Source organism: Anguilla anguilla, chromosome 14, assembly GCF_013347855.1.
Source record: "Anguilla anguilla isolate fAngAng1 chromosome 14, fAngAng1.pri, whole genome shotgun sequence".
Classification (NCBI taxonomy): Eukaryota; Metazoa; Chordata; class Actinopteri; order Anguilliformes; family Anguillidae; genus Anguilla; species Anguilla anguilla.
This window is the reverse complement of record NC_049214.1, coordinates 30,310,022-30,328,552: the sequence shown is the minus strand read 5'-3', so window position 1 is coordinate 30,328,552 and position 18,531 is coordinate 30,310,022. Positions and strand designations below refer to the sequence as shown.

At 38.6% G+C, this 18,531-nt stretch overlaps 1 protein-coding gene across 3 annotated transcripts in view; it reads left to right on the top strand.

The window, feature by feature from the left end:
- The first annotated feature begins 10,854 nt into the window (after positions 1-10,854).
- Positions 10,855-18,531, top strand: part of LOC118212447 (LIM/homeobox protein LMX-1.2-like) — a 68,564-nt gene continuing 60,887 nt past the window's right edge. The window contains exons 1-3 of one of the 3 annotated variants that reach the window (XM_035390313.1): positions 10,855-11,053; positions 11,372-11,494; positions 12,380-12,566. In XM_035390313.1, coding sequence (XP_035246204.1) covers positions 11,428-11,494; positions 12,380-12,566 — 254 coding nt within the window. In that variant the 5' untranslated portion in view covers positions 10,855-11,053; positions 11,372-11,427. Of the gene's footprint in view, positions 11,495-12,379; positions 12,567-18,531 lie in introns of all 3 variants that reach the window. The other 2 variants (XM_035390314.1, XM_035390311.1) reach the window with 2 other exon arrangements.

The following is an 18,531-nucleotide window of genomic DNA, read 5'->3' as shown; positions in this document are numbered from 1 at the left end:
TCCCCCCCCCCCCCCCCCCCCCCCCAAAAGACCCCATCCTATTAGTAGATACTTAAGACATTAAAGGATCCAGGGCAGGCCGCCTCCACATTAATGCTGTATGCACATGCACAGCAGTAGAAGACCAGCACAGGAGTTTGCTGTGTACCTGCAGGAAATTACTACAACTGCTACTCAACAAATGGAGAGTGATATGGCTCTAATTTATTTATTTATATATATTTTTTTTTCTGAAACCGCCAAAGAAATCAAAGTAGCTGTGGTCTGCACCCCCTCCCAGACACACATACACACACATATCTGCAAGTTTACTGTTCTAGTGTAATAAAAGTGTAATGTAATGTTTTCCATTTGCAACACAGAAAATGCGTAACTGTATGCGTAAAGGAAAATGCAATAAATTAGACAAATTGGCTTCAGAAAGGGCTGAAGGTCACGGAGTTATTTTGTCTTTTACTGTGGTAATGCACAGACTCTGTGGAGTGGCTTCCTGCTCCGCAAGGCTGTTCAAAACTGACAGGAACACAGCCGCTTGTGTTCCGCGTGGGGGGTATTACACAATAAAAGTCCCTTTCAGTGTGAAGGAGTAATTAATTTTACATTGACCGCAACACCCCCGGAAAAGCAGTACGTGCGACTGCCTGCTCACTGATTGGGTGGAAATCTAGAGGGGCGGAACACAGAAAATGTATTTGTTCTTCAGCTTTGCGAACGAATCCGTATTTACATCTACGTGTGCTCTGAGACACAGGTTGCCTGACCTTGACTGTTGATGCTGTTTCTTTCGAGTGGAAGGTCGTTTGAGAGAGAGGTAGGCAAATAGAGGAAACAAAGTGGCCGTCCGTCTCAGACCATTTGCCAAATTTACCTCTGGTATATAAAGTGTAATATTAAAGGGCAGAGAAGTAACTACTTTTCTGTTTGTTTCCCTTTAGACTTTTAATGATTCAGAGGTTAATGAATTTGGTTGGCAGCCAAAAGATTGGAGGTTTGGTTCTCAATTATGGTCCTGAGCAGTATTTGAACAATGAATTTATCCAATAAATCTCCCAGCTTTAGAAATGGATAAGATTTGAAAAGTGAATTATGTAAGCACCCCGTTATGATATCACCTGCTCAGTACTTGAATATTAATAACAACATACATTATCTTACCCCTTCAAGCTCCACAAAACTTGAGGCTTCATCAAATAGAGTAAGGCTGCTTGTGTGTCAGCATGTGTATATTTATGATTGGACCAGACCATTTTGAAGAATATATTAGATATTTTCAGTCCTTTCGGACAAAGTGCTGGCTTTACAGGTTTATTGTTTTAAAAAATACACGTCGAGTCATTATAAAGCAGCTTCAGTGATATCAATTTATTATTGTTATTATTTTAACTGCGCCTAGTATTTAGCTTGAATATAGCAGTCTCTGGTTGCATGTAGGCCTATCATAGGAAAAATAAGAAACTTAAAAAATGTAATTTCATTGAAAAATAATGTAAACAATGTTCTGGAGGCACAGTATCACCGTACAGGTGGATTTTTTTTCTTCAGAAAAATAAATAGCAAATGTGCATCAAAATTTGTAGAAATATGTCCTGCTTAAGTTTGTTCCTTGCAATGGTTGTGTTAACTTATTTTCGATATAGAAATAGATTTTAAGATGTGCTCTTTAGGGTTTACCGCCCCTACAAGACCAACAGTTAAACAACACTCGTTTACACCCGCCCCCCATTGAGCACCCGTAAAATTGGGTAATTATTTAATGAAACTTTACTGTAAGAACAGTGAAGAAACCTCGCAATTAATGAGACCATGAGAAACAGTGAAGCGCGCGCGACTAGACCATTTCACTGTGTATGAGTGTGAAGCAGGGCGTTCCTGCAAAAGAGCATCCGTGCTCAGCGAACCTACACTGGGGAAATAAAGGTTAAATAAATAAAAAATAAATAAACTCGGTATTAGTAGGCTATCGACTATTTGATTAAACGCCATGCTATATCGTTTAAACTATTTATTAATGATAAAAGTACTTGCATTTCTTCCTTGATTACCTTTAATGCGCAAAATGAGCATATAGAATACAGGACATATGTAAACCAACACTAAAACACATTTATATATGATCATTTGATAAAAATGAAAGGCCACAAATTGGCACAATTGTAGTCCAAATATAATCCATAAGTCAAAGATATAGGAATATTCTATGACCATAGTAATGGTCGACTCAGCCTACACACAAGTCAGTAAAAGTAAAAGCTGAATATTAATTTTTGTTCATGAACTAAAAGTTGCGTAGTTTACTTGACTGTCACTGTATGTGTTATTTGTGGGAAATCTTGCCGGGTGAATCTAATTTAAAAGAAACATTGCTTGAGAGGACGCATCGCCTGATAAGAACTTAAAAGTGATTGAACGTATTTCTCACTCAATCAATCCTCAGCTTGGATTTTTAAGTCCTGCAATGTGATGAAAGATAAACGAACAAGTTTTGACTAGTAAAGTTTCGTTGTATGCAAATGTAGGTGACATTCATTTCGGCGACTTCTCCGACTGGAATCCAAAGATATCTAAAGAGAGTAAGAGAATAAGACAATTGGCACGTATCAATTAAAATATGTAAAATCGACACTTCAAATTAGTGACCATACAGAGTTTTTTTCTGTAATGACACCCGGCCATGATCTGAATAAATAAGCAAATAAAAAGAGGATTGTGTTGCTTCTGAAAGAACAAATTGTTGTTCGTCGAAAGAGAAAAATTAAATGGCAAGCCAATTTTGTTTTAGTCTAAAACAAGAAATCATGTAATTTTGTTTTATTTACAATTTAGAATTCATCCGTTTAATAAAGGGGCATGATAAATAAGCTATTATGCAAAAAAATAAATAAATAAAGTAATTTTGCCCCTTAATAAAAAGCCGCATGGAAACATCAGTTACTCATTCAGGTAAACCTTTGATTGTTTCTTTATTTTTTATTATTTTATTTTAAAAAAAAAATTAAATAGTAGCAATGTCACGCTTATTCAAGTAGCTACTTCTTTAGTTGTTTTAAAAATCAGTGGCTACTCGCCTTCAACGTCACAGCAATTGTACTATTCACTGAAATGTCATCACAAATGCTTCAGTATGCATGCTCGGAAAAATTGATGGCCTTGATACATTTCGTTATTTACTGTGTCCACATTTTTGGTTATGCCCTTTATAACCTGCTAAATATAATAATAATAATAATAATAATAATAATAATAATAATATTATTAACAACAACAACAACAACGACGATTAAACAATGCTCACTTTAATAAAATCTGGACCAGTGTTGTCTCGCTGAAAAGAGAAAATATGCATTTAAGGCTGACTCATGGCTGAAAATATTGCTTTAATTGACGTACGTGTATTTCAGATGTGGGACATTTGACGAAAATATGATAAAACGATCGCCAAAATGAGATTTAGAGAACACAAAGATCAAGGCATTCGCTTAATCTCGTTGCGGTATGCGGTGTTACGCAACGGCCGGCATGAACCCTGCAATTACAGCTGTCAGTTCGTCAGAGATCAATGTTTTCTTTTCAAGAAGCGACATTAAATGGTTTAAAATAGCCCTGTGTAATTTACATAGCTTAACGCATTAAGCTTATTAACAACTAATGGAAAGTACCGCCCATTTAGTCATTTATTTAGCCTAGTACAATTACATTTTCTTCAAACTGTTTTGACATGTCAGTAGTCAATATTAGTATAATTAAAACCGAAGTACGAGCAGTCCTAGTCGGTATAATTGTAAGAGAGGGCTGGACGTTCTCCAGTAAATGAAAACGCCCTATAATGCGCGTATGAAGGTGTTTTGTTCTTGAAATACTAACGTTAATCAAGGAAACATATTTCTAATGGTAACGTGAGACCAGCCGCACCCTCAGATTATGAAGCACAGGGCTTTATTTAGGAAAAAAGTTGATGCACTAAGGGAAAGCTGCTTTTGTTTATTTCTTAACACGCAGGTAAGCTTTTACAAAACAAATAGTCTATAATACAGGTGTGTGCTTATTACAGTGACCATTTACTCATTTCTTTTATTTTCTGTTTCTTTTTCCTAACCTCATCTTTTGGATGCTCCATGTGATTTATGTCTACAGAGCAAACAATCTGAACACATTTTACATTAAACACAGAGCTAATAAACAAACTCAACCAGGTTGATTAGCACAATTACTTGATTTAACAAATATGAAATGCCATTTAAAATGCCAAAGTTCTCCCCAAAAGGACATTACATGTAGACGGTTTTCACCACCATCTAGTTTCCCTAATCTCCAAATCTGAAATCTTCTACATTAGCTACATCCCGGGGTAGCAACCCACTCGTTCTGTCTGACAATGGCATTCTGCAGAAAACGCAAAAAAAAAAAAAAAATTTATTTTCTTATAGCAACTCAGAGGCGGCATAAATGCAACAGCTATTACATTGCATTTAGGCTATACAGGCGGCGACATATAATTCATAATTCAGAGGACTGAATTACGCGTGCACAAATCTGAAATGACTAATGTAGCAGCAGTCTGTGTATTAAGTTATTGACCGTTTTGCATTTATGTTGCGCTCCATTTATATCGATGCTCCCCTAGCACTATAACTACTACTTAATAATAATAATAATAATAATATACAGGCTACCTATTTAGAAGTTGGTCATTACTGTATTAAGATAAGTCTTACATGCATGCGACATAATTCAGACATGCTGGTAGTTCTGAAACCTCAACAGTTTGGGAATGCAAATATCGTGGGTATAATAAGGTTTTTAATATAACATGTGGAACAGAAATTCTGCGTTATAGTCATAAATGAGCAACATGCCGTACAGAAGATGATATCGGCTTGCTTTCAATATTTAATTCAGCAACCTACAGTGTTTTCAAAGTGAATACATAACATCAATCTGTAAAAGCTCGGGCTATTAATGTCGTACTACCTAAATGTTCTTGGTTTTATATTTACTGTTGAAGTCGGCTTCGAATCCATATCCTTTCTCAGCAAATCCGAAACAAATGCAGTCCATAATGTCAGTCACGCGGACAAACAAAAAAAAAAAAGTCAAGTAAACATCTTGGCACTGATGTCCAAATTGGCCACAGTAAAAGTAAACAGTGTTTCATCGAATAGCTCAATTTTCTAAAGCATGTACATACAACGCACATACATTTCGTGATCGTCAAGTCATGAAATGCTGCCTGCGGAAGTAAAATTACTTTTGTTCTTTGAGCTAGGCTGCACGTGCCACCCACTTGCTGCTCGAAGACTGTAGGCCTGTATGTTTTTTTCTTGCTTGCCTCATGCACATTTTTTGTTGTTTAACTTTTAGACTACGTTTCATTAAGTTATGGCAATTGCGTCCATAACCGGCTAATAGTGCAGACTTTGGTGTTTACTTGATTTGGCTTTCGTCCGTCGCCGAGTTTAACCTCTGACTTGTGTGGAGAAATAAGGACATTTTGAGAGGCAATCATCAGTACTTGCAGCACTGGGTGGGTGACCTTAAATTTTCCATTACTTTACGTTTTGCGGCCTTTAACTCTCAAACTAACGATTAACATGTGATACGTTTAATTAAGCGCGGTGCATTTTACGGCTTGGAGCGCCGACTCTGCTTTTATGAAACACTTCGAAAGTCAATGACGTTTCAGGTTTCATTTCCAACACAAACGACCGTTTGTAAAACCCACCGTCCACGTGGTTTAAATAAATGCTGGAGCATTCCAAATGCACAACAAATTGATCAGCATGCACTTATACGGTGTAATTACGCAAGCCTGCATAAATTCATTAACTTTCTTTAACGTCGTTCTTGCAACGACTTTAAAGCAAGTTAATGAATTTATACTTGTAAGCATAACCCACTTATATGCAAAGCCCTATTTATTTGTCTTTTCATTGCACAGTAAGCATATAATGTGCAGACTTACACTCAGTGGCCACTTTATTAGATACACCTGCTGCTTAACACAAATTTCCTGGTCCTCCAAACTGTGACCCATGTTTCTGAATTTCTGTATACAGTATAAAGTATACAGAAATTGTAAAGAAGTTGCTGTTTGACCAAGCATTAGAATAGGCCAGACTTCTAAGCCACTTGGACCATGTGGTATGATTGTTGGTGCCCAACGTGGTAGTTCCAGCATCTCAGAAACAGCTGCCCTCCTGGGATTTCCGAGCATTACATTCTCTAGAGTTTACAGAAAATGGTTCAATAAACATAAAACATCCATAGAGCTGCAGTTCTGTGGACAAAAACATCTTGTTAATGAGAGAGAGGTCAGAGGAGAATATGCAGACTTGTTAAAGCTTACAGAAAGGCCACAGATGCTTGAACAACAGCTTTTTACAACAGCTGTGCGCAGAAGAGCATCTTTGAAATGCACAACACATCAAACTTTAAATCGGATGGGCTGCAGCAGCAGAGGACCATGACAAGTTCCACTCCTGTCAGCTAAGAACAGGCAGATGAGGCTACAGTGGACACATGATCACCAAAACATGACAGTTGAAGACTGAAAAAACATTGCCTGATCTGATGAATCTCGATTTCTGCTGCGGCATGCAGATTGCATGGTTGGAATCTGGTGTAAACAGCAGAAGTCCATGAATCCATCCTGCCTTGTGCCAACAGTTCAGACTGGTGGTGGCGGTGTAATGGTGTGGGGAATATTTTCTTGGCACACATTAGGTCCCTTAATACCATTGGAGCATCATTTCAATGCCACAACATACCTAACCATTGTTGCCGACCATGTGCATCCCTTTCTGGCCACTGTCTTTCCTTTTTAAAATGGCTACTCTCAGCAGGATAATGGCACAAAGCATGCATCATCTCAAGCAGGTTCCGTGAGCATGACTGGAGCTCAGTTTACTCCAGTGGTCTGCGTAGTCCCCAGATTTCATTCCATCCACTTTTGGGATGTGTTGGAACAGGATATTGACAGGAAGAATGCATGGCCAGAAATTCTCCAGGAACTGCATGATGCTACCGTGTCAGTGTGGACCAAAATCCCCAAGGGATGTTTCCAGTACCTTGTTGAGACGGCGCCATGACGATTTCAGGCTGTTCGGGAGTCAATGGAGGGTGCTACCCAGTACTAGATTTGTGTATCTTATTTAGTGGCCACTACCAAGTTACGGCCAGAAGTTTGGCGCTTTTCAGGGAAGAACCTACTATAGCACAGGTATTCAGCTATGACACAGATTATGCAGTCTACAGAATCTGTCTGTGTACCACCTATATTCATATTCTAAGCTTATCTGGCTCTCGGTGCATAAGAAATGGAAAGAAGCCAAGCTGTTTGAGCTGGTTGTATAGCACCGAAAATGGTTCCATCAGACCGGGCACCGCACGGTACAGTTCACAAATTAAAAATCCCTCTGTACTTCTGTACATGTACACAAGAGGGCAACGTGACCGCAAACAAGGCTGTTCCCGCGAGCAAAGCAGGAACACATCACCGGCATGGCATGCTGCCACCCGGTTGCAGCACAAAGGAACTCAAACGAGCTGGATTATGATGAGGTAACAAGAAACATTATTTTCTGGTCCAGACGTACGGTACGTATGTTCTGCGCACGTGTCAGTGTTTGTCATTCGCAGTGTTGTTGTGCTAGTGTGTAGGCCAATGCATTTTCCTTTGTCATATACTGGCAGCAACGTGATAACACTTCATATTAGTACGCTGTGTTTATAAAAGGGCTGTAGCCTGTCAACCTTTTTTGTTTGTTTTGCACATTTATATCATGGGACATTTGTTTCGATATTTAACTAAAGGTTCATAAGCGTATAGTAAGCGATTTAAAATAACGTGGGCGTTGATCTTCAGTTGTTCCTGGGCAGACTTTTGCTATAATAATAATAATAATAATAATAATAATAATAATAATAATAATAATAATAGTAATAATAATAACAATAATAATAATAATAATAATAATAATAATAATAATAATAATAATAAATGTATATAGTAATAGTTGCAGAAGCAGTACTGTTGTAATTGTATGTATCTATTTTAGTGATAATTGCGCTGGTAAATTTCATAGTATAAATGTTATATTTTATACTGACATTTTGAATTTTCGTATTCTTAATGTTCACATAGGCCTGAATTCTTTTGCAATTTGTTTCATATACCTTAAATTGACTGCATGTTTTTTATGAAGTGAATATGCTGTTCTTGTGTTTTTAATACAGTGAAAATAATATAATCGGATTAGAATACATTAAGATGTTATCCGTTGTCACGATGTCAACGTATCGCACTGCAGTTGAGCGTGCAGGCTATTACTGGAATGAAGCCGCTTTGTCAGACAGGCGATGTTGAGTATTACATTTTGTAAAAAAAATTTATGAAATTGTATTTGTATTTGCTATTATACCAACTGGACGGGGTTATTAACGACTGCCTGTTTTGCATTTGTCAGTCAGAATACGTGTAACCTAAAACATTTCTACCTAATCGTTTTGCAGTATGTTGATATAGGAAATGTTTTATTTTACGTGCTATCTTACTTCTGAATGATGTTCCAAACGTTTGATTTTGATTTGGTCTGTGTCTCTGACTGTGTGTTTTTCCTTATTTCTCAGCCTCATAATAGAGTTCTTGAACACACCTTTATCCCAAATGTTATGGAGCTGTATATAGGCCTATAAGTCTTCCTTATAGCTTTCACCATATAACTTAAGGTATAATGTGGCTACCGTAGCCATTTCAGATTTGCACATGTGCAATTCAGTCGTCTTCCACCTCTCAAAGGAATGGAGCAATGTGATCATTTTTGCGGGAATTTTCTTGTTTTTTTTTTTTCAAAAAACCGCTTTTGAGCGAGCGAAGTAAAAAAAATGTTCCGGAAGTAATTTTCAAGTATAACACTATTTTTATTTACAATAAATCCAGTCGTACATCATTTGAAAGGTTATCTGTCCTTGAAAAGTTAATATGGTTTTCGGAGTGTATTCTAGCGGGAATTGATGCTAGGTGACTAAAAAAAAACACCATGTTCCCGCCTGTATAAACAGCTGTTACAGCTATGATGCCTCTGAGTTGCAGATATGTTCATGTTTACAGAATGCCACCTAAAGAGAAAACGAGAGAGTTGGTAGCCTACCCAGGGAAGTCAAGGAGAGTGCTTCAAATTTGGATATCAGGAACTATAGATAGTGCTGAAAACCATCCAGTGGCCTTTTGAAAATACATTAGGCATTTTATATTGTGTTTAATATTTATTAACCAACTTAATATTACTCATCAACGTATTTGACTTTTAAAATTAGTGCAGTGTTTAATGTTAAATATGTTCAGCTATTATGCGTGCTGTGTTGACATCGCCTCATCTTCCGGATGCTTCATGTGATTAATGGGAAAAACAGTAACCTGGTCACAGACATTTGTAATAAGCACACGTCAGATTGGTCTGTATGGTAGGCTATTGCGTTTACATTTACCGTTACAATTATTGCGCACCTCTGTTACATTCATACCACCTAGTCGATATGATCAGACCTTTGGTTTTATCCGACTTGTCATGTCTAAGCTGTTTGAAGTAAAAATTTCATAGTGCTAGGCTAAATATTTTTTGAGCAAATGAGCAGAATCCCCAAACTGTTACATGTATAGTGACTCTCCCCTACATAATTGTTGCAATGATAAGCGCGTAAAGCTATTCCATACATTCACACGGCAGAACCAGAAAACCACTATTTAATTATAAATGAAAGCATATTATTTAAATATCATATTTAAACAATTAGTGTTACCCTAATATGTGTATTTAAACCAGAAAAAGTAATTTGTTATTATTTTTTTTTAAATGAATGTGTGTGTGTGCGCGCGCGTGTGTATATGTGTGTGTGTGTGTGTGTGTGCACAATGCTTCTTATGAATGTCTGTTGTGTGCTTAATTTCATCCAGCTTAGGTAGATATACTCAGAAGAAAGGTGATCTTCGTAAACCTTTACATTGTCTCCTTGAATTTCTTAATCCTGAAAATACAGACTATCACAATAATAGTCATAATATGATAATAATGCGGTGGCAGCAAACGGCGGCTGCTCTAGACTTCTGGAGGTCGCGCTGCGCTTGTGGCTATCTCTACCAATCGCCAGGTGCAGCGGGGGAGGCGCTCAGTAGTCTCAAGCTATTGTAATAGGCACAATGCCACAAAACATGGCAAACGTCTGGCTGTGGTTCACGCGGTTCAAAGCGCTTTCTTTAAAAAAACCTTCCCAATATTAATGAAAACAGGCATTACATTCAGTTAAAGTTGTCTGCACAATTCTGATGGATGTCAGTGGTTATCATTCTAAATGTCGCTTGTCGCAATTTAACATTTCGGTTAGATGAATGAGAATCACAATAACTACTACTACTACTACGACTACTACTAACTGTTTTGTTTGTAGGTAGTGGGCCTACCTACAGTAGAATGTAGCCTATATTTTAGGCTACATATTTTGGAGCTATAGGCAAAGCAAAAAAAATGCATGCGTTTGTCTTCATTTTGAGTGTCCTCTGGGCTAAGTTCAGATCAAATACTTTTAACAAGAAAAAAAAAGAAAAACGTTTTGCATTTGAGTTAGTTATGTTTATCAGGTTACTTGCTGTCCGTTAATGTCCGACCATTTTAGGCAAATATTTTCCTATTGTATTAACTTCTCTGAACTGACGCATGTGTCTACGGCACTGTAGTTGATTTCAGAGGCGGAACGCTTATATCCACTGTATAGGGTGCACGAGCACTGCGCACCAATAGCATCCGAACGTAAATGGCCTTGAAAAGTGACGCTATCGAAGAAGGGGAGGGCGTTTCCATTCGCCGCAATCTCGGCTCCGGACTTTTCAAGCAGCGGGTTTCTTTATGGCACATTAACTTCAAGAGCTCACTTTGGAAACGTCTCGACTCGTCCTTCCTGGATTTACAGCTGGCGCATGCTGGTGTTCGCGTTTTCAGCTGTCCTTTCTCAGAGAGGGTTGTAGACTACTCCAGAAACGGAACCCAACGCACCACGACGGCATGTTCGTCTTTTTTTCCAGCTCGAGGAAACATTGAAAGAAATCAAAACAAACTTGGCAGTTGACAATGTCAACCAAGTAGTAATACAAAAACAGACGTTCTCTCTACAGCAGCACGGTGTATTATCTCGACGTTTGCTCTGCTTTTTGTGCAAAGTAACACTGGGTTTGTGTGGAAGATTTAAAAATTGTATTATATATTTATTTGTTTGTACTTTAAGTGCCTTCAGACCGTACTTGCAGATATTGTCGCGATCCTTAAGCATAGGTTCGAGCTACTGATAAGCTTGTGACAGCACATTTTTATGGACATTGCAACAGGTCCGGAGTCAGTGGAGAGACGCATCACAACGAGGAGTTATTCCGATTTGTCTAAGATGTTGGACGGTATTAAAATAGAAGATAATCTCAGGTCGGGACCGACTACAATGGGAGCTATGCTTGGTAAGTCTTTGACACGTGTTTTCATGAACAGACCGCAATTCCTTCATTTTTGGCTTGAAAAGAGTCCTAGCTACGTCTGTCTCCTTTTGGATAAGTCCTGTAACAGCTGACCGGACAGTTGATGTTTTATTTATTGAGTTCATAAATATAGTGTGTACCAATGAAGCTTACAGTGAATGTTCATATTGGTTAACGCAATTAATTAATAATTGGTTTGCAAAATTAATATAATTCTACACAAACAGGATTTTGTATTTTATTTGTTAAGCATGACATTTACATTTAGGCTTGTATCTTCTGACTGTGCTCGTAACAAGTTAATATGTAAGATTTAATCGACATATCATATGTTTTTATTTGCATTTAATAAACCGATCTTACTAAAATGAATATCATATTTTCTCGACCTAACATGGTATACCATTTACAAAGAATATGACCAAACACAAATGTAATTGGCACAATTTACTCAAAGATAAACTCTGGCTGCAAATAAATTACACACAACACCCGCGGCTTCGGTAGCCTAGTAGATACTTTTGTCATTTTGATTTGTATTATTTACAAAACAAATGTCTTGAGATATAACCGGAAATGCTTATTTAATATATGGAGCAGATTCGCATGTAATTATTTTCGTGGCTCCTGGCGAACATGGCACCGCAATTATTTAAATTTAATTAAAAGCAGTAAATATTAAAGTTAGACGCCTGTCGTTCCTGTCACCTTTACCACCTTAAAACTGTTGGACGCGTGTGTGCGCGAGATTATGTCTGTTTGAGAATTCCATGTGTTACACTACAGTTAACTCCCTGCATTTTTAAACCATTGACAGCGCTTTCCTTCGTTACTTTGTAAGAGTTTTAAAATTTCGTATACTGCCAGGGACGGAGTGTCGTCACCAGGCGGTTTGCGAGGGATGCCAGCGGCCCATATCCGACAGATTTCTGATGCGAGTCAACGAATCTTCGTGGCACGAGGAGTGTTTGCAGTGTGCGGCGTGTCAACAACTGCTCACCACCAGCTGCTACTTCCGAGACAGGAAACTGTACTGCAAACCTGACTACCAACAGTAAGAGCACTGATTTATTTCTATTATTATTTTTCGTTTATCAGTTTAGTTTTTGCTATTGTTTTGCTATTTGTTATTTTATGTTCGACTACCGTGTGAAGCCGTTACCTTTCCCACATTGCTGGCAAAATGTAAGATCTGTGTGTTTTACTCGGAAAACAAAACATTTCATATTTTGCAACATATTTAGTATTTGCATTTATACCTTTACCATTCTTGCGCTTCTTAGATAATTTAATTTAGTGTTATCTTTCCTGTTTAATATATTTTACTGCAGTAGTATTTCATGGTTATATCTATCATTTTATACAGGTCACATGGCCTACATCACTGGGCTTAATTATACTTCCTCTGAATTTAAGCATTTTGGGGGTAATTAGAGGGGAATTATTTATTTATATCATATAGCACGACAAATCAAGCATTCGTGTTGTTAAATCACCAGGAATCAGAAACACGCGTGCTAATTTCTGCATGTCTCCCCGTTAGTCTACTCATTTAAATTATTAGTGACCGCAGTTTTAAACTGGACTTTTTATAGCCTGCGCATTGAACTGAACATATAGGCCTATCACCAAAAACAGACCTAGACAATGCCGTTGTATGTCCCATATCTGACTTACATGCTGCAAAATCATTATTTGGGTATTCGGTGATATTTGTGGTAGGCCTATATCATATTAAAAAGCAATTACCCTATTAAATGGGACAGAATACGCTGAGTATTTTGCATGTTGTGCACAGGCTATGCACGGTCATTCTAAAGTAGGCCAGTGTGGCATTCGAGCTAAATTAGAGACTAATTCATTGTTTGATATGAAGCAATGCTCTGTTTAAATGCAACGCAACAATGTAATCAGCGGCGAAAAACCGCACGGATTAACGTCTACTTTCTGCGTAACGTGTCTGCGGTGTTGTAGGCCTATCGCGCAGTCTGCTGAGTATGTCCGCGTATGATTGAGAGAAAAGAAGAGTAGCCTGCGAGTGCGCGTGCGTTTAATTGACTTTAATTAAACGGATTGACGACTGGGTTTTTGTAGCCTATGTCTGCATTCACGGACATACAGCAGTAGTGGACCACGGTAGGCGATTCTGAAACGCCACTACAGAAACATGTCAAAATAGAACAGGTATTTCTGAAGGTCTGTTGACGGCTGCACGTATTTTTTCTAAAACATCGGTTCGTCCATTTTTTCAGAACATGTCGGCACCTGAAACTGCAAATGCAAGTTACTTTCTGTATATTTTAATACCAAAAACATTCAGAAGATATTGAGGTGTTCATAAAACTGTTTAATTTGGAAATGTATAATGTCAACCTCGTAACTCGTTTTCTTGTCATTTAGATTTTTTTAAACAAGTCGAAAGTTATCTCAACCAGCTATAGCAATGGTCAGAGTTTCACAACTCAAAAACGAATGAAGTTGGTTAAAAACCGCCAGGGGGTAAAACTATAATGGTCATTGGCACGTGAAAAGTAGAAGTAGTTTTTGCTCTCCCTGATGATTCCATTTTTTTTCTGAAGTGAGGTTCGTGTAGGCCGCCGACGACATGCTATTTTCGGTGTTTTCTTTCCTTACTTGGTGTTGGCTGCACGCAAATTTGTCATAAAACTGGCAGGGAAAATTTAGCCAGTATGCAAATATTATTTTCAGTAATGGCATATTATCAAAGTGTTTATAATACTATAGTACTACTACAACTACTACTATTACTACTACTACTACTACTAATAATAATAATAACTATTATTATTATTGTTATTATCGTTATTATTATTATTATTATTATTATTATGTTCTTGAATCAGTGTTAATGTCGAACCTTTCAATGACTAGTTAAATTAAGACCAGTTCACATTCAAGAACTTTGCTTTGGGTGCTGTAAGAGAATAAAGTATTGATTAGAGTGCATGTTGTGACATGTATAATGTGTATTGAGTGCTTTTGTATGTGAAAACATGTAGCTTGATAGAAGCACACAGTATTCATATTAGAGAAGTTAGTGAGTTGTGGTTTTGTGTCAGGGGTCTGGGGGGGGGGGGGGGGGGGGGGGGTTAAATTTTGGCTTAGACAGCATAGGTGATTTGTAGACTGTGGGATGCCCCGTGTAGCCCCTCACTGCAAGGGCACCGCTCACGGCTGTCACTACATTTTAAGGGCCTTTTGTGATGGAGGTTTAAACCTCGCTGCCTCAATCACCGGGGCATTGTCCCTCTCTGCCGGAAATCCAGCGGCAAACAATGAGAAACATCTATCGTTTCGCATCAAGAGGTTTTTTTTTTTTTTTTTTTTACATTGATCTAGCTTTCACTCAGTCTGGCTGCGGGCAGCAGAGTTACAGCTCTTAGAGTCCCATCACCGCAGCTCAGAATTCCAAATTCCATCACCCCGGAAACGGCAGTGTAGGCTGACACAGGGGCAAACAGTGCCGGGAACAAGGCTGAGAGACGGCCCCTATTCTCGTTTTGTGACTTCTGGGTATATTGTAACCTGGACTTCAAGGGCTTACTGTGTGTGTGTGTGTGCGCGTGTGCGTGTGTGTCCTGTCTTGAGTGTGAGGTGTGAGAGATGGACCGTGTGAAGGTATCACGGAGTGATAGTGTGTTACCAAACATCTCTTTTGTCTCTCTTTTTTTTTAGTACCGACTAACGGAGACTAACAGCAGTCTGTCACTGTTAACATAGTGAATGAGGGGCAGCCAGGAACTTCCTCTCATATGAATTTTGCCTAGCTAACATTTCTAACATTGTTCTGGCTGTAAGGAAATAGGAGTAGATACACAATAATCGTATGCATCTGACTCTGAAAAGTTCTGCTTTTATAAACGTTTTATGTCAATTTTTTATGTTGAGGTGGGATTCAGCTCATAGCTCTAGAAATTCACTACTGTGTCCTTCATTCATTTACAGTTTAGTTTAAGTCCAGGAAAATTATTCAGAAATCCAATATAAATATGAAACTGAAATACAAAGAAGTGGGTGAAGCACTTTACCTTTAAAAATTATGTTGTGTTTTGTGCTTTTAGAAACCAACAAAATATTAAAAGGTTAAACAAATATACAGGCAGCCAAAATGCTTTTATCAAGGCTTAATGGTGTCGTTTTTTAAATTAACATATTTGATTTCACCTTTGCATTTCATTTTATGTGTCACTCTGATGAAGGAAAATGTAAGTTCTTGCTGTCTATAACGAAGTAGGCTGTGTTCCCCTAACGGATGTCTTCGGGAGAAGAAATTATATAACACGAGATTATTTTATTTTTATACATTAGCATCAGAAATCGTTGAGAAATGTAGATTTGTTGAGAACTATCGTTTGACATTGTGGATAATTGTGGAAATGTGCATGTGATTACAAAATATAGTTTGAAAATAAATCTAATTTGTCAGCTGTTCATGTACATTTCAACGGTTTTACCGTACGCACAGGCCTGTCTTGTTTCAATTGTAGCATAGGTTCATGTTATTTTTTGTTAGCCTACGTTTTATTAAATCCCCGCCCCGTATCTGTGTTGACCACTGCATTGGTAATCTCACTGGCATCCCGCGGTGTACGTGACGACTGGGGTGTGACTGTTTACTAAACTACTTGGTCGATGTTGCTGTGCATTTAGCACTTGGCGAACACCCCTTTTCATTTTACCCAGTGTGAGTCGACAGCCCAGTTTGGCGGGGCTCCCTGTCCGCTACCCCTGCTGTCTGTCCCTCACTGCCCGACTCTAATTAGAGCCGCATTAAAACCAGCGCCTCCTTCACGCTGCTTCTTCGCTCATCCAGACGAAAAAGGAGAAAAGAAAGGGAATGTGAATGTGCTTTTCAGTTGCCGTTTTAAAAAATGTTAAAAATCCTGCGACCGAAAAAGCAATAGCTTGCTTAACAGCGTAACACGCAAATTCCTTTATGAAGTTTTCATGACGTCCGTCTGTACTGAGGCTTCTGAAAGGGATGAATTGGAACCGCTGGCCCTTTTTATCCAAAACATCCGAGATGCGCCGCTCTGCTTAATTATTTTCACAGTAACTCCTGAGATCGGCAGAACATTCCTTCACTCCTTCTTCCGTCTTCGTCGCCATACTGGAATAATGTTTTATTTTTTTGTAGGCTATTGTGTTCCTTGTTCCGTTAAACCACAGCGATTTTCGATGGCAGCCGGTAGACAAGGCAGAATGTGTTTGCATTGGAATAGCCTGTTGGTAATATAACCTGAGTTTAATAGGCCTATGATGTAAATGTTCACCAGCTTTGTCGTGTTAGTGTTATGAATGCTTCTGGATTTTATTGTGTACATATTTAAATGTTTTGTAAAGACGGGACTTTTCCAGTTTTGATTGATGGATGATTGTAATTGCTTCTGTAGGCTACTAAAGGAGTCTGTCTGGCCTTAATATTTAATATTTCTCAGCATTTGTTTTGTTGAATTATGATAATCATACAAATTTCCGGTGAAGATTTGGCAGTGGGAATTACCCTGCTTATCTTTGTGCTTGCTTGTCTGCACCACAATGTTTGTGTTGATGTCTGAATTTTGTTGCTTCACGTGCACTCTTTCAACATGCATATGCTATAGACAAACAGAATATACAGGTTTCTGTGAGAGATTAATTAAATACGTGAAAAAGATTTGTGTTTTGACTTCAAATTCTATCATCCGCATTCCCAAATTTGTGTGTGCATGTGTGTGTGCGTATATTTTAATTAATTACATTTAATTAAAAGCTGTATAATTTGAATATATATATCTTCACTTAATTGAGCTAAGCAAGCCATTTACACAAAGCTTGGTATTGGTATTATTCCACAAATCTTGGTAATTCTCCACAAATCTGGGTAATTTTCTTTCATCAGTCTAGAAGTAAGTACCATGTCTAGTGATTATTTAAAGACTTTCATATTTTCGTCGGTGTGATTAAAAAAAGCCATAATGGCAGCGAGTGGAGTGTTTTTTCCTGACGTGTTTTTGATGAAGAGGCTTAATTGACAATGGCATAGCAGCGGGCCCTTTGGGGCGTGTGCAGACTGGATGGTGAGATGGACAGAAACGATGCTGGCGCAAGCCGTTCTGAAAATGCACACAAGGCAAACAGTGGGGTGGGGGGTGGGGGGGGGGGCAATGTTGTGTTGACTCGCCATGGCAACCAGAAGGGAGCTGCTGCCCTAGCAGTAGTGGGAGATGCCGAGCGAAAAGAAAAATGGATGAAACTGGACGTGGAGTTGAAGGGGGAGTGCCTCCTCATGACTGAACTCCTGGTCGGGTCTGAAACCTGCTCTGGGTGTTTTTCCGTTTGTGGATTCCACCCACCCACCCACCCCCCCCCCCCCCCCCCCAAAAACCCCAGTCCCCATCATTGCCCGGAAAACGGACCCTAGATAAATTATACATTTATGTTACAAATGGCCTTTTTGGGGGGGATAAGGGATGGCGAGGGGGGGCTGGATATTTGATCCTGGGTTAGAAGATATGGTCACTGTCAGGAGTTCAGATTTTTTTTCCTGGCCTCAAAATATTAGCTTAGGAAAAGCCACACATACCCCCTCGCCGCCCATCCCCAATCCCCCAAAAAGGCCCACCTCCCTACACACTCACAGGCACACGCACACCACACCACACCACAGGCCTGTTATTCCAGCTATTAAAATCAATCTGTATTACTGAAGGACAGATTGGCTTTGGTGGGTGGACTGCGTTTCAGATGTAATGGGCCACATGCAATTATTCTATTTAGGAAAAGAAAAAGAAGTGAGTTTTGGCAATTTTTTTGACCATATTATTTTCATAGCAGTATTGACCTTTGCGTGTGTGTGTCTGTGTGTGTGTGTGTGTGTGTGTGTGGTAGGGTGTGTAGCTGTTCTTTGTAAAATCAAATGGTAAAACATTAGAATGATGGAGTGCATGCTTTGTGAGTCTTTCCTCTTCTACTGCTGTTTGTGCTAAACTAGCAACAGTAATGGCAGCAACACTGGA